Source organism: Tupaia chinensis, unplaced genomic scaffold (genome assembly GCF_000334495.1).
Source record: "Tupaia chinensis unplaced genomic scaffold, TupChi_1.0 Scaffold000688_1, whole genome shotgun sequence".
NCBI lineage: Eukaryota > Metazoa > Chordata > Mammalia > Scandentia > Tupaiidae > Tupaia > Tupaia belangeri.
In genome coordinates this window covers 1,231,686-1,259,603 of record NW_006160211.1, presented here as the reverse complement: position 1 = coordinate 1,259,603, position 27,918 = coordinate 1,231,686, and the positions used below count along the sequence as shown (strand labels likewise).

Sequence of the window (27,918 nt, the reverse complement as noted above, 5' to 3'; positions counted from 1 at the left end):
TTCACTTGACACTCACTCCTGGACACATGCACACATGCCTGGCATGATTTTCAAGCCACCAGGTCTGGAACATGAACCGCAGTTGTTCATGAGGAGTCCAGTGATGTGACCGCTATGCCTTCTGCTAGCCCCAGGAAAGTTTATTTTTATAGAAGTAGTTCCACTAATAAGTGAAGAAGAAATGATGAACTATCAGCATGTTTCAATTCTCAGGAAAATAAAGATCTAGGGAATTACTATGAGTGAATATTTAACATCACAAAAAGATAGATAACTGGACATAATATTCCTCCTCTTGGAAGTATTCTTTGTAAGTATTTATATCAAAAAATTGATCCTGGGGACCAGCAGTTAGCATAATGGCTATGTCGCTGGATTCCCATGTAGTCGACCGCTGTTCAACTCCCGGACCCGGTGGCTTAAACTCACGCCAGGCGCGTGTGCGTGCGTGCCCAAGATCCCAAGAGGAGGATGAAGGAGGAGGGATTGTGGTGTGGCCATCCCCCCTGGGTGGTGATTTTTCACTTTCTGTCTCTCTTGTCTCTCTCTCTCTGTTTGGCGAGCGCACACACCCTATAGCAAAAACCTCTCCAAAAAAAAATTGATCCTAAATCAGACCAAGCCTCTGTATCTCTGGTTTACAGAAGATATAGATAGAGAAACATGGCCAGTATACCACAGGGATGGATAGGGTGAAATGAGGACTTGGGAAACACTGCAGGGCTGATAACTCACTTTCTTCAACAGATAAATATACAAGCAAAAATGAGTAAGAAAGGGGGAATTTATAGGTTAAAGGAGATTTGAAATATATTGACTAAATGCAAGTATGTGTATCTTCTTCAGATTGCTTTCAAACAAACCAATTTTAAGAAAGCATAAGAGGAACCAGCAGTTAGCTTAATGGCTATGTCTCTGGAATGGCTATGTTGCTGGACTCCCATGTAGTCGACCACGGTTCGAGTTCCGGACCCGGCAGCTTAAACTCATGCCGTCACGTGTACGTGTGTGCCCAGGATCCCAAGAGGAGAATGGAGGAGAAGGGATTGTGGCATGGCCATCCTCCCTGGGGGGTGATTTTTCTCTTTCTGTCTCTCTCTTTCTGGCAAACACATGCACCCTATAGCAAAAACCTCTCCCCCAAAAAAGAAAACACAAGAGAAAATTGACATTAACAAAATGAAGATATTTATTCAAAAGTCGTAAGTTTTTATGTGGTAATGGTATTGTGGTTATTATTTTCAGATTCTTTTAGAGACACATACTTAAATATGAATTAAATGACATGTCTTGGATTTGTTTCAGAATAACCTAAAGAGTGAAATGTAGGCATAAGCAGGGTTAGATGAAAATTTAAATTTAAAAATTGGTCATGAGTTGATAACTGCTAAAGCTAGTTTAAAAATTTTTCAAAGATTTGCAGTTAATTTGTCAGGTAAAAGGCATTTTTTTTTGTGTTCTTTTTCCAGGGAAAGCTATGAAGAAATGGGTAGAGTCAATTGCTAAGATCATCAAAAGGAAGAAGCAAGCTCAGGCAAATGGAATAAGCCATAATATTACCTTTGAAAGTCCACCTCCACCCATTGAATGGCATATTAGCAGACCGGGACAGTTCGAAACATTTGATCTCATGACACTTCATCCAATAGAGATTGCACGTCAGCTCACACTTTTGGAATCTGACCTCTACAGGTAGACAATTAATGTTGATTTCCCGTTCTCTGTGTGTGTGTTTAGAATTATTTTATTTATTTATTTAATTTATCTTTAATTTGACCAGAGTGGTACACAGCTAGAGAGGGAGAGAGGGAAAGTGAGAAAGCAAGTCGTCAGGTCCAGGACTCAAAATGCAGTCAGCTATGTGGGAGTCCAGTGCCCTTAACTACCACGCCACCTGCCGATCCTCTGTGTGTATGTGTGTGTGTGTGTGTGTGTGTGTGTGTTTAAGAGGTTTTTTGCCTTAGGGCAGAGAGAAAGAGACAGTGAAAGAGAAAGTGAGAAATTATGCCCTGGGGGGATGACCACACCACAGTCCCTTCTCTTACATTCTCCTCCTGGGATTTTGGGCCTGCATGCACACGCACCAAGTGTGAGTTTCAAGGCACTGGGTCTGGGATTTGAACCACGGTCAACCATGTGGAAGTCCAGCAATGTAACCACTATACCATCTGCTGGCCCCTTCTGTTTTGTTTTGAATAACCTTGAGAACACCTCTACCTACTTTCAAGACACTTTCACAAAGTATTCAGAAGTGTTTCAAAATATCTTATCTATTATCCTGGACTTAGACAAAAGCTGATAGCAAAGTTTTTAACTTCATTGTGTCCAGCAAGTAAAAGTCTTACAGTGTATTGCTGTGTAGAACCAAGTAGGGACTAGCAATCTTCACAAGAAAAATGGGAGGGGAAGACTAAAGCTATAGAATAGCAACAACTTTCAAGTCAGTCAATCCTCTCTTCCTCTTAATATTCTCTCTCAGACTATTTTAGCTTAAGGTCAATCAGCCAAGTTAGTCAGTAGAGATACTAGGACTTGGTAGCTAAAGGACAGAGTATTGAGTGAGACAGGCTTTCTTCTTTAATTTACAAACCAGGTTCCTGTGAAGAATATAGATCTTGAAAAACAAACCCTTGCTGGTCATTCTGTCAAAACCTTTTCTGCATTTAGGAGTCCCCTTTTCAAATATAAATACCTTTAAGTTATCCTATTGAGCAGCCAATTTTTTCTTTTTTAAACAGAGACTACACTGGCAAACCAATAATAATAATAATAATACAAGGTCATCAGAAATTTACAGAAGGGGCCTGCAAATGGCATGGTGGCTAAGGGCAGTCATGGTTCAAGTCCTGACCTGGCAGCTTTCTTTCTCACTTTCTCCCTCTCTCTCTCTGTACCTCTCTGGTCAAATTTAAATAAATAAATAAATAAATAAAGTTAAATAAAATAGTTATTTCAAAAAAAATACAGAAAACGTGGGGCTGGCAGGTGGTGTGGTAGTTAAAGACGCTGTATTCCCATGTGACTGACCATGGTTCAAGTCTTAGACCTGGAAGCTTGCTTTCTTACTTTCTCTCTGTCTCTCTATCTCTCTGTCTCTGTCTCTCTTTCTCTAGTCAAATTAAATAATAATAGTTAAGTAAAATAATTCTAAAAAAAACTTTAAAAAATATACAGAAAGGGGACCGTAGTGTAATGGTTATGTCGCTGAACTCCCATGTAGCCAACCATGGTTCAAATCTTGGACCTGGTGGCTTAAATTCACGCCGGCATTTCTGTGTGCATGCCCAAGATCCTGAGAGAAAACTTATTTTGAGACCAGTAGATGGCATAGCAGTTGCATCACTGGACTCCCATATAGTCGACCTGGAGTTCAAGTCCTGTACCCAGCAACTTAAAACTCACACAGGAAGCATGTGCGTGTGTTTCCAAAATCCTGAGATGAGAGTAGAGGAGAAGGGATTGCGGCATGACCACCCCCCCCTGGGATGGGGGCTGATTTCTCATTCTCTGTCTCTGTGTCTCTCTGGCAAGTACATGTGCCCCATAGCAAAAAATCTCTGTCTAATAAAAAAGAAAACTTCTTTCAAAAAATGTTAGGAAGTACCTATTTGTCAAGTCTACTTTTTCAAAACAATTTTGGGAGCTGTATCACACATGGCTGACCACATGGGTTGAATCCCAGCCCTTAGTGGTTTGAAAAGCATGCCAAGCACAGGTGTGTATATGCCCCAAATCCCGATAGGATAGAAAAATAGAAAAGTGATTATTACACTTCATTGGGGGTGCTTTCTCACCTCCCCTCTGTCTCTGTCTCTTTCTCTTTGTTTCTCTCTGGCAAACACACATTCCCTCTGACAAATCAGAAAAAAAGAAAAGAAATGAAAAACATTTCATGAATAGCCAAATGTGTAAGATATTGTTATCAATACCACTACTTAATTTTTTTTTCTTTTTTGAAAGTTTATGATTCAGTGATGTTAAGTGCATTCAGTCTTGTACAACCATCACCACTCTCTAGTTCCACAGTTTTTTCATCGTCCTAGATCAAACTTCTATACCCATTAACAATAATTCCCAACTCTCTCCAGCCCTGACAACCACTAGTCTGCTTTTTGCTTATTCTGGATATTTCATATAAATTGAATCACGCACAATGTGGCCTTTTTAATTTTTTTGAAGAATTATTTAATTTATCATTATTATTATTTCTTTAATTTGCTACAGGGCATATATGCTCACCAGGGAAAAAAAGAGAGACAGAAGGAAAGTGAAAAAGCATACCACTAGATCCAGGACTCAAACTGCATTCAGCCATGTGGCATTCGGACCAGGCAACCTACTGACCCAAACCACTGCTTAATTTTGCAGTTATGTCATTTTGGCCCACTATATACAGTGATTTAATCTGCTTTTCTGTTTTACTTTTTTTTTTATTAACTATTTCAGGCATTCTAAACATATAGAAAATAACATGATGAGTGCTCATGAACAATAAAAACATTACTCAAAAAATTGAAATTCTTGTGAATTCTCCCCATCTCATTGCTCTTCTTTGCCCTGAGAAAAACCACAACCCTGAATTTGGTGTTTACCGTTCTCTTTGTGTCTTTATAATTCATACACACACATACACCCAAACAATATATAACATTATTTTGCACATTTTTAAACTATGTGTACTTAAGTATCATCCTGTAATAAATATTCTACTTAAATTGTTTTTGGCACATGTTCAACTTGATGAATATGGTTTTAGTTTGCTTCTTTTAGCCACTAAGTAGTATTTCATTATATGGATACTTCATAATTTATTGTCTCTCTCTTTATGGGGGTGAGGTAGAGAAGACTCTCTACCACTCTCTGCACTCGCCAGAAAGACAGAGAGAGACGGAGAGACAGAAAGCGAGAAATCACCCCCCAGCAGGGATGGCCACACTACAATCCCTTCTCCTCCATTCTCCTCTTGGAATCTTGGGCACACACACACACATGCCTGGCGTGAGTTTAAGCCACCGTGTCCGGGACTCCAACCGCAGTCAACTACATGGGAGTCCATTGACATAGCCATTACGCTAACTGCTGGTCCCAATTTATTCAGTCTCTTGAAGATGGGCCTCTAGGTTTTTTGGGATTTTTACTCTGACAAACAGTTTCACTCAGCATTCTTGTAAATGTTTTCTTATAACTTTGTGTAAGTTTATCTGGTGTGGAGACTTGGTTGTAGAATTGCTGGATCATCTAGTCTATACTATAAGATATTGCCAAATTGTTTTATAAAGTGGTTGTTTGATTTTACTTCCATTTCAATGCGGAAAGTTTCTTTGTTACCCAGTTAGTATTATCAGACTTTTATTAGTCTGACAGGAGTAAAATGGAGTTTTATAGTTTTACGTTCTTTTCCCTGAGTAAGAGGTAAAGTATTTTTTCATTTTTATGGCTGTTTGAGTTGCTTCTTCGAGAATTACTTGTTCTTGGGTTTTTCCATTTATATTTTGGGTTGTCTTTTCTAAGTTAGGTGATCTTTTAATAATTTTGACAATCTTCTGTAAGTTAAGTTGCATTGATTTTTTGATTTACAGGAAAGTCCAGCCTTCTGAACTTGTTGGGAGTGTATGGACCAAAGAAGATAAAGAAATAAATTCTCCAAATTTATTAAAAATGATTCGCCATACAACAAATCTCACCCTCTGGTTTGAAAAGTAAGTTTTTATTTACTCTGTCTTGTTACTTTTAATAGTCACATATTAAGTCATATTTAAACTAGAATTCTGGCTATAATAGGTTTCTTATTTTCTAAGTGAGGCAAAGAAACTTTTCTAAGCCATGAATTTTTTTGTTGTTGTTAGATGCATTGTGGAAGCAGAAAATTTTGAAGAACGGGTGGCAGTACTAAGTAGAATTATAGAAATTCTTCAAGTTTTTCAAGATTTGAATAATTTCAATGGAGTATTGGAGATAGTCAGTGCAGTAAATTCAGTGTCAGTGTACAGACTAGACCATACTTTTGAGGTAAGTTTTAGGCTTAAATATTCATCCTTTTGGGGGAAGATAAAATTAATGTAAAAGCTTGCTTCTACCACCTATCTTTTTGAGTAAGTCCTTTGTAAATCCATCTTTTTTCCTTAAATAAATATATCACTATATAGATATTAAAAAATATACCAGTATACACTAGTAAGTCTAGGATTCATCAAAAAACAATGAGACTTGCATCTCTGTTCAATGTACTTACTGAATTACCATAATGAAGTTTCCAGTGGATTTTTTTTCAGTAACACATTGATTGATAGTCTCAAATTAGTGACAAAGGATTTAAAATATAAATACAGATGAGCCAGCCTGTGGCACTGTGGTTAGGGCAGTTTGATCCTACATGGCTAACCCATGATTCAAGTCCTGGACCTGGTGGCCTGCAAAACATGCAGGGTTCATGTGAGTGTATGCCCCAAATCCTGAGAGAAGAATGGAGGAAAAGGGGTTGTAGCATGGCCATCCCCTCTGGGGGGTGCTTTTTCATGCATCCCCGCCCTGTCTCTTTCTGGTGAGCGCACATGCCATGTAGCAAAAAAAAAAAAATAAATAAATTAATCACCTTTATTCTATAGTCAAAAAAAGAATAGCCTGGAGAGAACCCTTTCTAACACTTACTTTATTTTTTATATTATAAAATGTGCTTAGTGTTTATTTAAAAAAATTCAGGAGATATAGAAAGTATAAGAAGATATTTTAGTAAGAAAATTGAGGTCATATTGTAAATTATTTTTTATGGCCTATATCTTTTTCTCATAAACATTTTCCTGTTTTATTAGCTTGTCTTCAAAACAAGGGTTTTAGTAGCTGCTTGGTTTTCTGTGTCATGCTCTGTCATGGGTAAACCACTCTAATTTTTCCCATCACTCTATTGTGGGACAAATAAATTACTTCTAAATTTTCACTATGATAAATAATGTGTTATGGAACATACATACACAGAAACCTTTGTAAAATATTATTTTTCCCTAGGATAAGTTTCGGTAGGTAGAAATTCTCTGTCAAGATATTTGCACATTTTAAAATTTTTGATACTTTTGCCCAGCTGGTTACTAACAAATGATAAATGCCTTGAAGTATTATATTTAAAACTTTTTTTACAGATTTAATGGACCAAAGAAAGAAATTATTATTTTTTAATTGAATTTTAAAAAATAATTAGTGCAGGGACCAGCAGTTGGCATAATGGCTATGCCACTGGACTCCCATGTAGTCGACCATGGTTCGAGTCCCAGACCCAGTGGCTTAAACTCACGCCGGGCACATGTGCGTGCGTGCCCAAGATCCTGAGAGGAGAATGGAGAAGGAATTGCGTCGTGGCCATCCCCCCGGGGAGTGATTTCTCACTTTCTATCTCTCTGTCTCTCTCTGTCTTTCTGGCGAGTGCACACGCCCTATAGCAAAAACCTCGCCAATAAATAAATAACTAGTGCAGTTGAATATTTTTAAAATGTATTTATTAGCCACTTTTATTTCTTCTTTATCTGTTCATGTTTGCTATTTTTCTTTTTGAGTATTTGCATTTTGTTGATTTATATAAACTCGTTATATATTCAAGATACTAAAAACATAGTCAAAACTGTTCATATATTTTCTCCAGCTTCTATTTGTCTTTATTTTGTTTTCAGTTTTTGAGAGGGATAGAGTCTCACGAAATTGCAGTCCACCTGCCTCAGCCTCCCAAATAGCTCATAATACATCTGGGCACCACTGTTCCTGGCTCTTAGAGCTGGAAATGAATCCCAGGCCTCCCATGTGATCTCAGCCTGCTGAGTAGCAGTTGCTGTTAGTAGAGGTCTCTCAATAAAGGCCCTACCACAGCTGGGCCATTTTTATTTTTTAAGTTTATTTTTATCCTTCCATGAGAAAGAGAGAGATGGACAGACAGACAGGGACATTCCCAACAAGGTCCTCATGCCAAATCCACTTTCAGCTTCAGCCAGTCAGATCATGTGTGCCTAACCCTCCCAGCCTGCCTGCCTGTTTGCCTGCCTACCTGTCTTCTGCAAACATTTATAATGTTTTGATATATAGATGTTTTTATTTGTGTGTCAGTCTATATGGTTTCTTCCTTTGCTTTTGTACCTAAAGACTTTTTTTTTAAGTGAAAGATAATGTATAAAGTCAGCCATACAAATACTGCTTTTGGGAATGTGAATTTTTGTAATCTTTCTGGAAAATAGGAAAAATGTTAAAAATTAAAAGTACACATACTCGGGGCTAGCATGTAATGTAGTGGTTAAGGCGCTGGATTCTCACATGGCCAGCAACGGTTTGAGTCCCAGCCGTGGTGGCTTGAAAATCATGTTGGGTGCATGTCTGTGTGTGTATCTAAAGTCCTGAGAGGAGAATGAAAGAAAAGGATTGCAGTGTGGCCATCCTCCCCTTGGGGACAATTTCTCATATTCCCTCTTTCTGTCTCTAGCAAGTGCATGAGTCTTATGGCAAAAACCTAAAAAAAAATTCACATACTTTTGGACTTACAGTCTTAAATAAAATTAAGAAGAAATAAAAGCACCAAAAATATAAAGTTAAGCATACAAAGATAGAGTTACTGTAGCATTAATTATAGTAGCAGAAAACCAGAAAGAATGTGAATGTCTGTCAGCAGGAGAAAGATTAAATGCATTATCTTATACCTGTAGTGTGAGATATTGATCAGCTATTAAAAAGGGGGGAAGGGAGGCAGCAGGTGGTGTGGAGGTTAAGGCAGCTAGATCGCAACCTTCTCAACTCCACGGTTTGAGCCCTGGACTCAGTGGCTTGAAAATCACACCAGGCGCATATGGGTGCATGCCCAAAATCCTGAGAGGAAGCAGTGGAAGGGGGTGGTGGTTAGAGATTACGGCTTGGCCATCCTGCCTTGGGGGATGGGGGTTGATGTCTCTCTTTCTCTCTCTCTCTGTGTTTCTCTCTGGCAAGCACATGTGCTCTATAGGAAAAACTAAAACAAACAAACAAAAAGAATGGCATCTATGTGTGCCTTTAGAGAATTTTTTTAAGGTTTTTGCCACAGAGCACGTGCACTCACTGGGGAGAAACAGAAGGAGAGAAAATAAGAAATTACCCTCCGAGGGGATGGCCACACCTCAGTCCCTTCTCCATTCTCCTTTCTCAATTTTAGGCACACATATACAAGCCCCCTGAATGATTTTCAAGCCTCTGAGTTCGGAGCTCTAACTGTGGTCAACTTGGTGGGCGTCCAGTGCCTTAAGCACCACACTACCTGCTGATCCCAATATTTATATTTTTGGGGGGGAAAAAAACACAAGAAAGATTCAGACTATAAAGTGTTTCCACTTTAGTGTTAATAGAACAGAACAAACCATAAACCTCTAAATGGAGTTGCATGAATACTGAGCATAGTATGGAAGAGTATGTACTGTTTCTTATCATTGGTTCTTTCAGTGGGTTGTCATTAAAGAGGAGTGGAGGAAAAAACTTCTTTTGTGTACATATTTTTCTCTTTGGATGTTTGTGTGTTATTGGTTTGTATTGTATTAACTTTTTATACATTAAACACATTATCAGTGAGATGCTTTTCTTTTTATTTTTCTAATTTATAAGGAGCTTGAACTTCTTTTCAAATATTTATCATTTTGTATTTCTTCGGTGGGCTTTTTTTTTTAAACTTTTTCTGTTGTTTATCTTACGGATTTTTATTTTGTATTCTGAATTCTAATTCTTTGCAAATTATGCACGTTGTTAATATTTTATTCCAGATCAAAGCTCTCCTTTTCCTTTTCATACATCATTTTTAATGCTGCCTCTTGATGAACAACAATTCTTTTTATTTTTATTTTATTTTTTTGCCAGAGACACATGTATTATCAGAAAAAGAGAGAGAGAGAGAGAATGTAAGCACCCCTCCCCATGGGGCATTGTCACTCCTCAGTCCCTTTTCCTTCATTCCTCCTTCTCATCAGGACTTTTGGCATGCACACACAGATGCCTGGCATATTTTTCAAGCCTTCAGGGTTGGGATTTGAATCATGGTTAGCCATGTGGAATCTGATTCCCTTAACTGCTATATTCTGGGGCTGACCAGACAAGAATTATTAATGTAGTCAAATTTACTTTTTTTCCTTTACTTATTTGTCCCATAATATATGCTTTTGGTGTTCTATTTAACAAATCCTCCTCTATTGTCCTAAAGTTTTGCTTTAAATCTTTAATCCAACAGGAATGGAGATGGGAATATGGGGTGAAGTTAGATTCTAATTTTTTTGTTCTGTATGGCTAGCCACTTGTTCCCACACATTAATGGAAAGTTGTTCCTTTTCCCATTGGTCTATAATGCCAGCTGAGTAATAAATTGAGGGTCCATATTATAGTTCTGTCTCTGGTCTCTCTGTCCTGTTCCTTTTATCTGTGAGTTCTGTGCCACATATCTAAATTATTATAACTTTATACAAGTTCTTGATAAAGAAAAATAGAGCAAGTCCCTACCAATTTGACTTTTTTTCCGGGAGTGACCTGTTCTTGGCCCTTTATTCTATTTAAGCTCTAGAATCATTTTCAGCTTTTTTTTTTTTTCCCCCTAGTTTATTGTAAGGTATGTGTGCTCACTGGAGAGAAAAAGGAAAAGTGAGAAATCACACACTAGGAGGGGTGGCCATGCCACAATCCCTTCTTCTTCGTTCTCCTCTCAAGATTTTGGGCACACACATACCCAATGTATTTTATGAACTGCCAGGTCTAGTACTTGAACCACACATTCAGCCATTTGGGATCCAGTCACCTTACCCGCTATGCCACCTGCTGACCCCATCAGTTTTTGTTTTTGTTTTTGTTTGGAAGGCTTTTTTTTTTTTCCACCTTTCTTTCTTTCCTTCTTTCTTTCTTTCTTTCTTTCTTTCTTTCTTTCTTTCTTTCTTACATTCAATCATTGTACATCTTTATAGCACACAAAATGGATTTTCCCAACACTAATACTGTGTGTTTTTGTCCAAAGATATTACCATATTCACTATCATGAACAGATAATCTTCCATTTCGTGTTCATTAAATGTTTTTCTTTATCTGTTGAAGATATTTTGTAGTTTTATCAGCAGTACTAGGGAGAAATGTTCACCTGTTGAAATACCCATTTTGTAAGACAAATAATAATGTGATTGAATGTATGGAAGAAAATGAAATGAAAAAAAAAGTTTTTCTTTTGCTTTTTCTTTCCCTTGATTCCCTCCCTCCTTCCACCTCCTCCCCCCCCCCATTTATCCTTCTCCCACACTGTCTCTAGTATCCACAGTTGTTCTCTATGCTTTTATACCCTCCAATCTTTCAGTTTCTTTTTTTTTTTTTTGGAGAGGCTTTTGCTAAAGGGCACGTGTGCTTGCCAGACCGCACGAGAGACAGAAAGTGAGAAATCACCCCCCAAGGGGGATGGCCATGCCGCAATCCCTTCTCCTCCATTCTCCTCTCGGGATCTTGGGCACACACGCACACGTGCCCAGTGTGAGTTTAAGCCACTGGGTCCGGGACTCGAACCACGGTCGACTATGTGGGAGTCCAGCGACATAGCCATTACACTAACTGCTGGTCCCCAATTTTTCAGTTTCTATCACGGAGTAAAGACATTCAGTATATATTAAATGGGGACATAATGCTTCTCTTTCATAGTCTGACTTACTTCACTCAGGATCAGATCTTCCGTTTTGTCAACTTCAGATCAAATACAAAGGTCTCTCTCTCTCTCTTTTTTTAAATGACTGAGTAGTATTCTGTAGTGTGTATGTCCCACACTTTTTCAATCCATTCACCTGTTCTGGGACATTTGGATTGATTCTGTGTTTTAGCCATTGTGAATAATGCTGCAGTAAACATAGATGTGCAAGTACTTTTCTGACTGAGTTTATTCCTCTTTTTGGGTAGATACCCAGAAGTGAAATTCCTGGATTGTATAGTAGTTTTATTGGTAGGTTTCGGAGAAATCTCCATATTGTTTTCCACAGTGGTTGTACTAATTTAGATTCCCATCAACAGTACAGTCTCACCAACACTTATCATTCTTTGTTTCTTTAATCCTAGCCATTATGACCAGGGTTAGATGGTAGCTCAATGTGGTTTTGATTTTTTCATATGCTTTTTTGGCCATTCATATGTCTTCCTTGTAGAGTTGTCTATTCAGCTCATTTGCCCATCTTTTAACTGGATTGATTATTATTTTTAGGGGTAAGCTGCTTGAGTTCCCTGCATATTCTGGTTATCAGTCCCTTATCTGAGACATAGCTTGCAAATATATTTTCCCATTCTGAGGGTTGTCTCTTCCAGTTGTTCTTTTTTTTTGTTGTCTCTTCCAGTTGTTTTTTTTTTTTTTTTTTTTTTTTAAAACAAACAAAAAACAAACTGGGATTTTAAGAGAAGTTATATTAGACCCGTAAACCAATTAATGAAGAAGTGACATTTTTATAGTAATGAGTCTTGTCATGAACATGGTATTTCTCTCCATTTACTTACTCATTTTTATAAAGCTTTATGGTTTTCTTGGCAGACATGTCACATTCTTTTTTTTTTTTTTTTGGAGAGGTTTTCGCTATAGGGCGCATGTTCTCTCCAGAAAGATAGAGACAGAGAGACAGAAAGCAAAAAGTCACCCCCCAGGGCGGATGGCTACACTGTGATCCCTTCTCCTCTATTCTTCTCTTGGTATCTTGGGCATGCATACACACGCTCCTGGCGTGAGTTTAAGCCACGGGGTCCAGGACTCGAACAGCGGTTGACTACATGGGAGTCCAACAACAGAGCCATTACGCCAACTGCTGGTTCCCCACATTTCTTTTATTAGACTTATATTAAGACATTTGTTTTCTCTTAGTATCTAGAAATGCACTTGACTTTCGCCTAGTTTTGCAGTTAACTTTATAGTCAATGGTATTACTAAATTCTCTTATTAATATTCTACAATTTCATATCAATCATGGATACTCATATCTTTTGTGAATAGTGACTGATGTTTTTTTCTTTCCATAGTACTTTATAATTTTACCTTGTTTATGTCAGCTAGAACATCTATATAGTATTGAGTAAAAGCTAAAATGCAGTCACTGTTGCTTTGTCATTAACTTAAAGGAAATTTATCAATTGCCTCTCCATAATGTTTGCTACGGTGTGTGTGTGTGTATTATCAGGTTAAAAATAATTTTCAGTAAGAAAAATGTAATAATGAAATATAAAGGAAATGCTTGTGTTTACATCACTTACTAAATTTTCATTTATGTCTTCTTGTCATCTCTTTTTTGGGGGAGAGGTTTTTGCTATAAGGCTTGTGTGCTTGCCAGACAGACAGAGACAGGTAGAGACAGACAGAGAGACAGAAAGCAAGAAATCACACCCCAGGAGGGATAGCCACACTGCAATTCCTTCTCCTCCATTCTCCTCTCAGGATCTTGGGCACACGCACCTGGCTTGAGTTTTAAGCCACCAGGTCCAGGACTCAAACCGTGGTCAACTACATGGGAGTCCAGCAACATAGCCATTACACCAACTGCTGGTCCTTCTTCTTGTCATCTTTTGGACCTACTGTCAGCCCCCCAAAAACCCTCCGTAGAAAAGTATTTGAATGCCAAGAGATTGTAATTCTCCTCTCCTACAGCTATAAAATGAAACCCTGGCTCATCATAATTATAACTAAAAAGGTTCTGATGAAGAATGTTTTAATTGCTAATTCTGTAATTTATATTAGAAAAAAAACATGGTTTAGGTCTTACATCTATAGCTAGAGGAGAAATAATTTCAGGTATGTGCACAAAAGAATCACATTCATCTCTGCACTTCGAAAAATATTTTTCAAATATTTATAGATGTTATAAAATTTAAAGCTCTGCATCCATAACATGATAGAATTGTAAAGTTACACTGAATTTATACATTTTAAAGGCATTGCAGGAAAGAAAACGGAGAATTTTGGATGAAGCTGTGGAATTAAGTCAAGATCACTTTAAAAAATACCTAGTGAAACTTAAGTCAATTAATCCACCTTGTGTGCCTTTTTTTGGTAAGTTACTAAATATGAATATTATATTTCTAGGGTGAATGAGTTATAGTAAAAGAAAACGTCTTTAGAGGCAAGTTATTTTTTTTTTTTAAAGAGAGATCCTGTTATTGTGTGTGGGCGTTCGCCAGAGAGACAGAAAGCAAGAAATTACCCCTAGTGAGGATGGCCATGCCACAGTCCTCCTCCATTCTCCTCTTGGGGTTTTGGACACATATACACACATGCCAAGTGTGAGTTTTAAGCTGCCAGGTCTGGGACTTGAATCATAGTCAACTACTTTGGAGTCCAGTGATGTAACCATTATGCCATCTGCTGGTCCTGAGGCATGTTCTTATTTTATTTATTTATTTATTTATTTATTTATTTATGGAGAGGTTTTTGCTATAGGGTGCGTGCGCTCACCAGACAGACAGAGAGAGACAGAGAGACAGAAAGTGAGAAATCACCCCCAGGGGGGATGGCCATTCCGCAATCCCTTCTCCTCCTTTCTCCTCTTGAGATCTTGGGCACTCATGCCTGGCGTGAGTTTAAGCCACCGGGTCTGGAACTCAAACCGCGGTCGACTATGTGGGAGTCCATTGACATAGCCATTACACTAACTGCTGGTCCCAGGCATGTTCTTATTTTATATCTGAGTTCATCTACTTTTCTTAGCTGTCTTTATTGATAAATAAAGCTTAAACTCTGTATTTCCTTATTTCTAAATTAAAGGTTATGATAATCACCTTATTGGGTGGTTGTAGAAATTAAAATATTTTGGAGACAGCAGGTGGTGCGGTGGTTGAGGTGCTGGACTGTCACATGGCCAACCTTGATTCAAGTCCTGGTGGCTTGCTTTCTCTGTCTGTCTGTCTCTTTTTCTCTGGTGCGTGTGCTTCCCTGTAACAAATTAAAGAAAAATAATGATGATGATAATACAATTAAATATGTAATTTTTAAAATTAAAATATTTTATCTGTACTACCTAATACAAAGTCTAACATATAGTAGGCACTTAAGAGATGGTAACTATCATTTGTTATTGGCGCTATATCTGTGTCACACCTATGGTGTTTGCTTTATTTTTAATTTATTAAAGACTTTTAAGTTATTTTTAAATTCAGAATTAAAACATTGTTATGTATTTATTAAGCAAGATTTTATGAAATGAACTTTTCTTTGCTTCTACACTGAATGATTTAAATCAAGGTTTCTCAGCCTCAGCACTATTGAGATTTTTGGGTCACATAGCTCTTTATTGTGAGGAGCTGTTACATGCATTGTAAGATGTTAGCAGCATCCTGGCCTTTATTCACTAGATTTATTCACTAGATGGCCACAGTCATAGTAAACAAAAAGTGTCTACCGACATCCCCTAACATCACCTAAAGGACAAAATCACTCCCAATTGAAAACTACTATTTTATTATTTTTATTATTTTCTTAAAGAATTATTTAACTGTATGTGTGTGTGTGTGTGTGTGTGTATACATACATACATATATATATAGATAGATAGATAGATAGATAGATAGATAGATAGATAGATAGATAGATAGATAGATAGATAGATAGATAGATAGATAGATAGATAGATAGATAGATAGATAGATAGATAGATAGATAGATAGATAGATAGATAGATAGATAGATAGATAGATAGATAGATAGATAGATAGATAGATAGATAGATAGATAGATAGATAGATAGATAGATAGATAGATAGATAGATAGATAGATAGATAGATAGATAGATAGATAGATAGATAGATAGATAGATAGATAGATAGATAGATAGATAGATAGATAGATAGATAGATAGATAGATAGATAGATAGATAGATAGATAGATAGATAGATAGATAGATAGATAGATAGATAGATAGATAGATAGATAGATAGATAGATAGATAGATAGATAGATAGATAGATAGATAGATAGATAGATAGATAGATAGATAGATAGATAGATAGATAGATAGATAGATATCTATATCTATCTATCTATATATTTAAATTTGACCAGAGAGGGGCAGAGCAAAAGAACGAGCGAGCAAGTAAGAAAGCAAGCCGCAAGCCCCCAGGTTTGGGACTCAAACAGCGATCGGCCATGTGGGAGTCCAGTGCCCCTAAACACCACACCACCTGCCATCCTTGAAAACTACCATTTTAAATGAATCAGTAATTTTGCATGAAAAAGGGACTAAAAACTTTTTTATTGCCCAAGAATAAGAAATAATTATTTTTCTATCTAAATTATAGGCTCCGAAGAATTAGAATTAGTTTTTAATCTGTAATTTTATTAACCAAAATTGGCTTAAAAATTAATTTATTTGGGCCAGCTGGTGGTGTGGTGGTTAAGGTGTATAGATCCCACATAACCAACTGCACAGTTGAGTCTCAGACCCGGAGGCTTGAAAAACACCTGGGGCATATGAGCATGTGTGCCCAGAATTCTAAAAGGAGAAATGGAGGAGAGGAGCACATAGAGTGAGCATTTATCATGAAGAGCAGTTCCTCACCCTACAGCCCTTCCTCCCACACTGCATGCACCAGTTAGAGTAGAGTTAACGCTTAAAATGTAGACTGTGAAATTAGATTTTTAAAAAGTTTCATTTGTTGTTTCTTACAGTAGTAGCCTTTATTTTATTGAAGACTGGTAACCCTTATTTTGTTTTTATTTTAAATTCTTTCATGTTAAAATCTTAATGCAGAATTATTCATTACGAGTAAAATTGCTGAGTTGTACATACTAAAATGTCTTTCAACTTGGCTAGATCAATTATTTTTCCAAATGATTGATTAAATAACCACTTTTAATTTATCTTTTCTTTAAATGTTTCCTATACTAGGAATATATTTAACAAATATTCTGAAGACTGAAGAAGGGAATAATGATTTTTTGAAAAAGAAAGGGAAAGATTTAATCAATTTCAGTAAGAGGAGGAAAGTAGCTGAAATTACTGGAGAAATTCAGCAGTATCAGAATCAGCCTTATTGCCTACGGATAGAACCAGAAATGAGGGTAAATATTTTTTGCTTATCTTTAAAAGAGAGCATGTTAAATTTTCTGTGATCTCTAAGAAATATCATAATTACATATTATGCTTATTTTGCTTTGAAAATAATGAGTTAATAAAATCATTAAAGAACAGTATTAAATATTAGATCTTCTGTACTTTGGAATTATTAAGTGCTTTTTCTTTAAAATATTGCTTCTCTGTGCAACTACTTGAGACAACGTTTCCAAAAAACTCATGACAAAATAGAATGGAAAAAGCTTTCTGATATTTAAGCGGTAAAAAAATCCACTACTAGTGCTATTATTGATTGATAACCATTTCTGATACTTTTCATATGCCAGCATAACATTAAATTATTTATCATTTTATAAGAACACTTGTTTAAATAAAGGAAGAGTCAAAAGAGTGGCAAATAAATGTAAAGCAAAAGATAGGTTTCTAATATCTTATCAGTGTTCTATTTTAATACTAGTGTATAGTATTCTGTAGTGCTGTAAAGTGTGGAATGTTTTATGAATTATACTAAGTCATAATATGTTTATGTTGAATTTACTTAATTTGAAATTGAAAATACAACTATAGAACAGAAAAAGCTCAACTATCACATTAAAAATGTGCTGCCAAACTTTTAGACTACACATTGGGCAGATTGAATGAAAATAGCCATCACAGCACTCCTGTCCTCCTAAATGATGAGATAGTAACTCTTCCTCATTTCCATTTCAAAACCACATATCCTAAGAACCTAAGTAGGAACTAAAGTACACTGCTTATGAAAATTAGACAGATACCTGCTCTAAAGAAAAAAAGTATTAAACTATTGGTAGTGGGGTCAGCAGGTGGTGTGGTGATTTAGGGGGGCATTAGACTCTGATATGGCCAACTGTGGTTCTGGTCCCAACCTGGTGGGTTCTGGTCCCAACCTGGTGGCTTGCTTTCTCACTTTCTCTCTCTCCTTCTCTCTCTCTATCTCTCTGGTCAAATTATAAATAAATAGGTAGGTAGGTAGATAGATAAAATAATTATTTAAAAATATATTGTTAGTGATGTATTTCATCTCTTTCCCTTTTTGGGCCTGCTCTCTGTGATATGGAGTTTCACAGGACTAAGGAGATATGTTCTCAAAGCAGAGTTCATAATATGTTTTCCCACAGAAATGTGTTTCATTGTAGTTGAGTATGGTTAAAATAGTACTTTTAGTGTTTATATTTCAGAAACATATCTGCTAATAGATTTTTGTGGTCTGATCTAGGCTTTCTACCACCACTTAGAGCATTTGAGGAAGGGGTAATGCCTTCTTTATGATTGAGTCAAAGTAATTTTAAAATGTAGACAAAGTAGCTATTCACCTTTCAAACCCTAGTTAATAACTAAGACCTAAATATATTTTAAAAAATAGGACAAAGAATGAAAAAATCAGTAATATTGCTATTACAATTTGTTTTTTTGTTTGTTTTTTTGTTTTGTTTTGTTTTGTTTTGTTTTGTTTTCAGTGCCATATGGTGCTTGTGCTCACTGAAGATAGAGAAAGTGAGAAATTACCCTCCAGAGGGAATGGCCATGCCACAATCACTTCTCCTCCATTCTTCTTTCTTGCACATGAACCCAGCATTATTTTTCAAGTCACCAGGTCCTGGACTTGACCAGCAGTCCACCATGTTGGAGTCTAACACCTTAACCACCACATCACCTGCTGGCCTATCTGTTCATCATCTTAATAGAATAGACTATAACTTTTACAGAAATTATATCATTTTATTGAAAAGTACATTAGGGGCCAGTAGGTTGTATAGTGGTTAAGGTGCTGGACTCACATGGCTGAATGTGATTCAAATCCTGGACCTGGAGGCCTGAAACTCAGGTTGGGCACATGCGCACACGTGTCCAAAGTCCTAAGAAGAAAAGGGATGGCCTTCTCTTCATGGCTGGGGGATTGGGGGTGTGATTTCTTACCTTCTCTTTCTCTGTCTCTCCAGCAAACACAGGCACCCTACAGCAAAAATCTCTCTAAAAAGAAGTAGAGATATTGGTATAGGACATTTGTGCTTGCCAGAGAGAGAGAGAAAGACAGAGACACAGAAACTGAGACATCATCCCCCTATGGGGGATGGCCACATTGCAATCCCTTCTCCTCTACTCTTCTCTCAGGATTTTGGACACGCCCATACACGTGCCCGGCATAAGTTTGATGCTGCTGGGTCCGGGACTTCAACCATGGTTGACTACATGGAATCCAGCAACGTAACCATTACTCCATCTATCTGCTGGTCCCAAAAGTAGAGAGATTGGAATAAGCAATCCTTGTGAACTTTTGAGACAATGTGATGACTTAGTTTGTTGATAATTTAATACTAAAATAATGAAATAAATTTTGTTAAAATTTTTAATAAAATTTTTTAATAAAATCTAAAATATATACTTATGGGTATTTGCTTAATTCCAGAGGTTCTTTGAAAACCTTAACCCCATGGGAAGTGCATCTGAAAAAGAGTTTACAGATTATTTGTTCAATAAGTCACTGGAAATTGAACCTCGAAACTGCAAACAGCCACCTCGATTTGTAAGTCCATGACAATTTTGGAAAAATTGTTCTGTTTTTAAGAATATTATTTTCAATGTTTTACATCTTAGCCCCTTAAAATTATGATCAAATAACTATTTCTAGGTGTTTTATTTTGCAGTACTATACTATTTCTGAAATCGGGTATATTGTGGGGGAAATGTTAGCCTTTTGATAAAATGCGATTTCTCCTTTATCTTAGTACCACATACTTATCTATTTATTTTGAGGGCCAATTCTGGGATAAATGTATCCCAGTTCTTCTGACTTGACCATGAATGGCCCCAGGGTCTATGGGCACCACTGGAACATAGCTTGGCTAGTACAGTTGCTAGTTATCCCAGGGGTTTGCAGTGGCATCAGAAATAATAGCAGACCAATTCTAAGTAGCCAAAGGTGAAACCAAGATATGGAAGGAAGTAAAAACACTTGTAACATATCAGCTTCAGACAAAGCAGAAAGCTGGTAGGTAGTTTCATGTTATTTCATCTTCACAACAATTGTGTGATATACATATTATCCTCATTTTACGAACAACAACCAAAAACAGGTTCAAAGAGGTTAAGTAACTTTTAAGGCTATGTAGGTAGATATTGGCACAGTTGAGTTTTTTTTTTTTTTTTTGAGAGATTTTTGCTATAGGGCGCGTGCGCTCGCCAGACAGAGAGAGACATCGAGACAGAAAGTGAGAAATCCCTCCCCAGGGAGGGTGGTCACACCACAATCCCTTCTCCTCCATTCACCTCTAGGGATCTTGGGCACGCACGCACACACGCCCGGCGTGAGTTTTAAGCCACCGGGTCTGGGATGCGAACCGCAGTCATCTACGTGGGAGTCCAGCAACATAGCCATTACGCTAACTACTGGTTCCCAAGGCACAGTTGAGATTTGAACTCAAGTTTTCTCATCTGAGTTCTGTGCTTTTCATTAGGTTACCACTGCCAAAATTTTTTAAATAGGGTAGTGGTAAGGGTGGTGGGGAAAACTATAGCAATTTCCCCCCAAGACTTTAAAGAACTATTGTAAAGGTTGATTATTTAATATAAGATGCACATAGCATAATATGTTACATAAGTTACATTCCCAGTAAATGTTTATAAAGCTGATATAGATGATTTAAAAGAGAAGTTTAGGTTGACATATTTTATGGACAGAAAGATGTTTTCACACAAATTTTCAAGAATTTATTTGTATATAAGAAGAGATTTGCTTATATTCAAGTCCATCTTAAAATGAAACCATTGAAATCCAGGGGTTTTTATTAGAATGCGATAGGCTGTCCTTGTAGACTGAGATTTTATTATACTCTCTTAACTATGTGCTTAAGAAGGTAGCACTAAATCATAAAAAGTATACACAGGATGGGCAGCCCTGTTGCCTAGTGGTTCAGGGAGCCAGATCCCACATAACTTACCATGTGATTTAAATATGAGCCCCCGAGGCTTGAAAAATGTGTTGAGCATGTGGGCGTGCATGTCTCAAATCCCAACATGATGAAGAAAAGGAAGAGAAGGGATTGTGACGTGACCACCACTCCATTAGGGATTGCTTTCTCCCCCGCTCTCTGTCTCTGGTAAGTACATGTGCCTTCTGGCAATTTAAAAAATATGTACTTGCAAGTTAGTGATGTCAATTATATTTGCTTTTCCTAGCCAAGGAAATCAACTTTCTCCTTAAAATCTCCTGGAATAAGACCTAATACAGGCCGACATGGCTCTACCTCAGGCACTTTACGAGGTCATCCAACACCATTAGAAAGAGAACCATGTAAAATAAGCTTTAGTCGGATTGCTGAAACTGAGATCGAATCAACAGTGTCAGCACCAACCTCTCCAAATACACCATCTACTCCACCAGTATCTGCTTCTTCAGACCTTAGTGTATTTTTAGATGTGGATCTCAACAGTTCCTGTGGTAAGTATTTGATGTAAGCCATTTGGTAAAAAAGGGAATCTTGTAATTCAGATAATTTTTCTCAGCTTTCTAATAAGAGAACTATAGAATCTTTTACAAACTATGTTAGTGTGACAAGTGACATCTAAATGTGAAAATAGTCACATAAGGGAGTAAAAGATCATTTGTACAATGTCTATGTATATTATTTTTTAATTCACTTAACACAGATTTATTTAGCCCCTTTTGGGCCACTACCACTCTAAAGAAAGCAGTAGACATGGACCAGCAGTTAGCATAATGGCTATGTCTCTGGACTCCCATGTAGTAGACCATGGTTCGAGTCCCGAACCCGGTGGCTTAAACTCACACCGGGCACACGTGTGTGTGTGTGTGTGTGTGTGCATGTGTGCCCAAGATCCTGAAAGGAGAATGGAGGAGAAGGGATTACTGTGTGGCCATCCGCCCTAGGGGATGATTTCTCGCTTTCTATCTCTCTGTCCCTCTCTGTCTTTCTGGTGAGTGCACATGCCCTAGGTATAAATTTTTTTAAAAATCTTAAAAAAGAAAAAAAGAAGCAGTAGACAATGATAAGAAAACAAGTAGATAAGTTTTCTTTTCTTGAGAGTGAGATTTTTGCTATAGGGCACATGTGCTCACTAAAAGGACAGAGAGAGACAGAGACAGAAAGCTAGAAATCACCCGCCACGGGGGATGGCCATGCTGCAGTTCCTTCTCCTCCATTCTCCTCTCAGGGTCTTGGGCACCCACGCACACATACCCAGTGCTAGTTTTAAGCCACTGACTTGAGGACTTGAACTGCAGTCGACTATGTGGAAGTCTAGCAACATAACCAATACACCATCTGCTGGTCCTCAAGTAGATAAGTTCTATGAGGGACATTTAACAAAAGAATGGGGTGGGCCACCAGGGGGCGTGCAGGTTGGGGCATCTGGATCCCATGTGGTTCACTACACTGTTCAAGTTATGGTCCAGTGACTTGAATATCAGGCGCATGTGGAAGTGTGCCCAAAATCCTGAGAGGAGAATGGATAAGGGGTTGCAGTGTGGCCATCTCCTCTGCCACTCCCCCACCCCTGCAGCACACACACCCTAGAGCAAAACTTAAAAAAAAAAAAAGGAGGGAAGAATGGCATCAGCGCATGGCCTGGTAGTTAAGGAGGGTGGATCTCACAGGACTGACCAGGCAATTTAAGTCCTGGACTTGGCAGCTTAAAAAATATCCTACGCAGGACCAGCAGATGGTGTAATGGTTATGTCACTGGACTCCCAAGTAGGTGACTGTAGTTCAAGTCCCAGACTTGGCGACTCAAAACTCACATTGGGCACGTGTGTGTGTGCCTAAAATCCCAAGAGGAGAATGGAGGAGAAGGGATTGGGGTGTGGCCATCCCTCCCCGGAGGTGATCTCTCACTTTCTGTCTCCCTGTCAGGCATGTGCATGTGCCCTTTCACAGAAATCTCTCCACACACACACACACACACACACACACGTCCTGTTCATGTGTGTGCACATGCTCAAAGTCCCAAAAGGAGAGAGAAATGGAAGAGGGGATTGCAAAGTGACCATACCCCATTTAGGATACTTTCTCATTCCCATCTCCACTGTAGCTGCACATGCTTTCTGGAAAAAAAAATTTTAAGAAGGGAACCTGTTAGAGAAGGAGCTGCTTATGCCAAGGAAGGAAAAACATTCCAAGTACAAAAAGTATTGTTTTATCTTTTAAAAACCAACATGCCAAAGATTATGATAAAATTCTGAGTTGTGTTTGCATTACATATTACTTTACACAAACATTTAAGAATAAAGCCGCATAGGGCTGGCAGGTGGTGTGGTGGTTAAGGCACTGGACTCCTGCATAGCCAGTCGTGGTTCAAGTCCTGGACCTGGCGACTTGCTTTCTCACTGTCCCTCTCTCTCTGGTCAAATTGAATAATAATAATAAATATAATTAAATAAAGAATTCTTAAAAGAAAAAAACATATTTCTAAAGCCATACCTGTTATCTTTCTTTTCTAATAAATTTTTCTTATTCCAACAGGCAGCAACAGCATCTTTGCTCCTGTGCTGTTACCACATTCAAGTAAGTAAGAATCTAAGTTGGTTCTAATGTAATGACTATAAAGATAATAATGTGGTTCATTACATTTCTAGTTGTTTATTTTGGGTTTTAGCAATATTTAAAGGATAAGAAATCAAAGAAACATTTACAAATAAATCAAATTATTTGCTTACAATTGTGCACTGTTTAAATTTTACTATAGCTTGTTTTCATGATTTTACAACCTGTATTCTACGGCTATGCGGCCTTGAAAAAATTACTTACCATCTCCAAACCTGTGTGGATCAAATGAAATAGCTATGTAGAACATCTTGCACATTGCTTGGTACAGAATGACAGTAATTTTATTTCAGTTGCTTCTCCTCCCCACCTCTTCCAAATCACTTTCTTATGTGAATAATATACTAAATGTTTAACAGGTTCCCAAGCTAGTCTTCAATTGCTTGTTTCTTCACATCATATTATTTATTTATTTATAAAAGGATTATTTATTTTATTCTATTTATTCATTAATTTATTTAAATTTGATCAGAGAGAGAGACACACACAGAGGGAGGGAAAGTGAGAAAGCAAGTGACCAGGTCTGGGACTGAAACTGTGGTTGTCTATGTGGGAGTGTCCAGTGTCTTAACCACCACACCACCTGCTGGCTCCTACATCATCCTATTTAGTTAAAACAGTGTTTAAATTACTATTCTGCCATTCTTGGGGCCAGCAGGTGGTGTGGTGAATAAGGGTGCTGGATTCCCACATGGCCAACCATGGTTCAAGTCCTGGACCTGGTGGCTTGCTTTCTCACTTTCCCTTTCTCTCTTTCTCTCTCTCTCTCATCAAATAAAGAAAAAAATAACAGTAACAAATTTAAATAATTCTTTTAAAAAATTACTATTCTGCCATTCTTAATTATTTCATAGTTTACAATATAAATGCAGTTAACTTTCTCTCTGTGGTCATTTGTTTAAAACAAAATAATCAAAAAAAGGAACATAGCAACTTCATGAATAATTCTCTACAACTACTTCTAGCATAGTAAAATGTATGTAATTTAGATATTTGCAAGAATCCTTGTCTTATGAGAAGAATGAGTTTGATCTTTTAAGTATTTAATTTTATATTTGATACTTACCAAAAATTTTTCCTAAAGTAACATATGCATAGGATTGAAAAGACAATAATGTGCTAGAACACATAAAATTAATAGTAATTCCCCACCTCATGTCTTTCTACCTCTTTTCTTATTCTCTGGTGACATTTTCATATTTTTAAATGATGTTTTTATATTCTCTCTTTTTATTTATTTATTTATTTTTTCTCTCTTTTTAAGTCTTTAAACAGTGTTTACTGATATCTTATCATGGTAGATGAAGATTTCATGCTCTACCCTGCCTGTACTTACTTCATTTGGAACAACTATTGGGTCGTTGGACAAGTCATGAAACATTTTGCACAGAAAAACATAGAAAAATATGTTATGACTTTCTCAACAACCTAATCTTTTTCATTCCTAAATCAAGAAGTATATATTATGATTATGCTTCTTTTCTTTGTACAGTTTTATCTCCTGAAGTTAATAGTTGGCTCATTGATGCTTAGGTTTCTTGTTTTTTTGTTGTTGTTGTTTTTTAACACCTACTACTCAGTTTTCTCATACCTTCACAGCAGTGTTTGATAAAATCAGGTGAATTAGGATGGGAGCCAGCAGTTAGTGTAATGTCTATGTCGCTGGACTCCCACGTAGTTGACCGCAGTTCCCGTCCCGGAACTGTGCATGTGTGCGTGTGTGCCCAAGATCCCGAGAGGAGAATGGAGGAGAAGGGATTGCAGCGTGACCATCCCCCCTGGGGGAGTGATTTCTCGCTTTCTCTCTCTCTGTCTCTCTCTGTCTGGCGAGTGCACACGCCCTATAGCAAAAAATCTCTCAAAAAAAAAAAATCGGGTGAATTAGGAAACTGATTAGGATTTAAAACAAAACAAAACAAAACCAAACCTGCAAACCTTCCTGGTGGTACCCTTTTGTCTTCTTGCTCTAATTTGGTCTGACCCAGCAGACATTCTAAAACTGTTTCATTATCATCCCAGAAATTCCCTTTACCTCCTTCCTGCTGGATCCTTGTCTTTAGGATTCCTCATCTCCTTTCTTGATAGTCTACTTCCTTTGGAGAAGAATCATCTTTCAGTAACTACCTAGGAACAAATACACAGATACAAAGTTTTTAAGTTTTATTTCTGAAAAATGTTTCGCATGTTTAATTGTTAGTTGTTTGGTTAAGTATAGAATTTAAAATTATTGGGGCTGTCAGGTGGCCTGGTGGTTAAGGGCGCTGGACTCCCACATGAGCGACCACAGTCTGAGTCCCTGACCTGATGGCTTGCTTTCTCGCTTTCTCTCTCTCTCCAAATTAAAATAAATAAATAAAATAAATAAAGTTAAATAAAATAACTCTTTAAAAAAAAGAAAAAAGAATTTAAAATTATTTTTACTCTGAATCTTAAAGGCATTTCTCTACTTCTAGCTTTTATGATCACTGTTGAGAATGCTAATGCTATTTTCTAATGCACTGTTCATTTATTCAGTGCATAATTTTTGAATGCCTGATATATGCAGGTGCTGTTCTAGGGTGAGCTATTGAGCTATGGCAGTGCACAGAACTTCAATCTTTTTTTTTCTTTCCCTTTTTTTTTTTTTTAGGTTTTTGCCATAGGGCAGATGCACTCACCAGACACACACACACACACACACACACACACACACACACACACACACAAAGACCGCGAGACACACACACACACACACAGACAGTGAAAGGGAAAGTAAGAAATCACTGCCAAAGGGGATGGCCATGCCGCACGCAGTCCCTTCTTCACTCAAAATAAAAACTCTTAAATTTTTTTTTTACAATGGGCCACTTTAATGTGGGTGTGTTTTCCTTTCATTTTGCTGCCTAATTAATGAACCCTTTAATGTGTTTGATTTCTAGAAAATATCCTTCGTATTGTTTTAGTAATACTTTTTTCATGTACCACCATGTCCTCTCCCTCTTAGAGTACCTTTTTTCCTTCTCTTAAGCATCCTAGGTTAATCCTTAATTTTCTTGTCTTTTGTATTGTTATTCATCTCTGTTTTCTTGTTCTGTTTGCTAGAAGATTTCTTCCATTATGTTCTAATTTTTCTACTTATTTTCTTTATCTGTCTTGACTGAATTTCTGAGAATTCTTTCTAGTTCCCTTTGATCATACCTTTTTTATTTATTTAATTAAAGTTTATTTTTTTATTTATTAGCATCATAATCTTGTTTATATTACATTGAATTGCGTATAACTTTACAGTGTATTACATTGCTTTTTCAAAAGGGATTGCCATGCATGTCAGTCAATACAGAGACATTAAACTCGCCACTTCATCATTCAATATCTTTTCACTGTTTTTTCCGATCATCATTATTATTATTCCAATTTTTTTAAAACAATCACTATTTCTCATTTTTCTTGTAAAAAGATGTTACCCATCATGAAATACTTCTCAGACCAAACCAGTTGATAATACTGTACACGTCATCATCAACAGGTAATAAGCCATATCTGTGTCCCGCTAATATCACGCCTCTCTATTTGTTCTCTTGCTATCTTTCTCTAGCCTCTTCTCTTCACCCTCCCCTCTCCATTCCACACTGTCTTATTCTCGTTAAGTACTTTCACTGCTTTTATGTCCTCCAATATTTCGCTCTCTACCATAGAGTGTGGCTAGTTGGTATATATTAAGTGGATACATACAATATCTTTCTTTCCTAGCCTGGTTTACTTCACTCCGTATCTGCCCACTCCGTATCTGCCCACATTCTATCACATGCCAGGGTCTTGTTATTTTTTATGGCTGAGTAGTATTCCATAGAGTATATATGCCACACTTTTCCAATCCATTCATCAGTTTGTGGACATTTAGGTTGGTTCCATGTCTTGGCAATTGTGAATGATGCTGCAATAAACATTGATGTGCAAGCACTTTTCCAACTGAGCGTTCTCCTGTCCTTTGGGCAGATACCCAGAAGTGGGATTGCTGGATAAATTGGTAGTTCTATTTGTAGATCTTTGAGGAACCTCCATATTGTTCTCCACAGTGGCTGAACCAGTTTACATTCCCACCAACAGTGTAGGAGGGTTCCCTTTTCACCACATCCCTGCCAACACTTACCACTTTTTATTATTCTTAATCTTTGCCATTCTGACAGGGGTTAGGTGGTATCTCATTGTGATTTTTATCTGCATCTCCCTTATGATGAGGGATGTTGAGCATTTCCTCATATGCTTTTTGGCTGTTCATATGTCTTCCTTAGAGAGATTTTTGTTCAGCTCATTTTC

At 37.3% G+C, this 27,918-nt stretch overlaps 1 protein-coding gene across 2 annotated transcripts in view; it reads left to right on the top strand.

The window, feature by feature from the left end:
- Positions 1-27,918, top strand: part of SOS2 (SOS Ras/Rho guanine nucleotide exchange factor 2) — an 89,699-nt gene that overhangs the window by 50,290 nt on the left and 11,491 nt on the right. Inside the window, exons 13-20 of one of the 2 annotated variants that reach the window (XM_027776616.1) lie at positions 1,470-1,692; positions 5,580-5,699; positions 5,847-6,009; positions 13,906-14,023; positions 16,856-17,028; positions 19,470-19,586; positions 21,239-21,500; positions 23,542-23,583. In XM_027776616.1, the coding sequence (XP_027632417.1) occupies positions 1,470-1,692; positions 5,580-5,699; positions 5,847-6,009; positions 13,906-14,023; positions 16,856-17,028; positions 19,470-19,586; positions 21,239-21,500; positions 23,542-23,583 (1,218 nt within the window). The remainder of the gene's footprint in view (positions 1-1,469; positions 1,693-5,579; positions 5,700-5,846; positions 6,010-13,905; positions 14,024-16,855; positions 17,029-19,469; positions 19,587-21,238; positions 21,501-23,541; positions 23,584-27,918) is intronic. The other variant, XM_027776617.1, reaches the window with a different exon arrangement.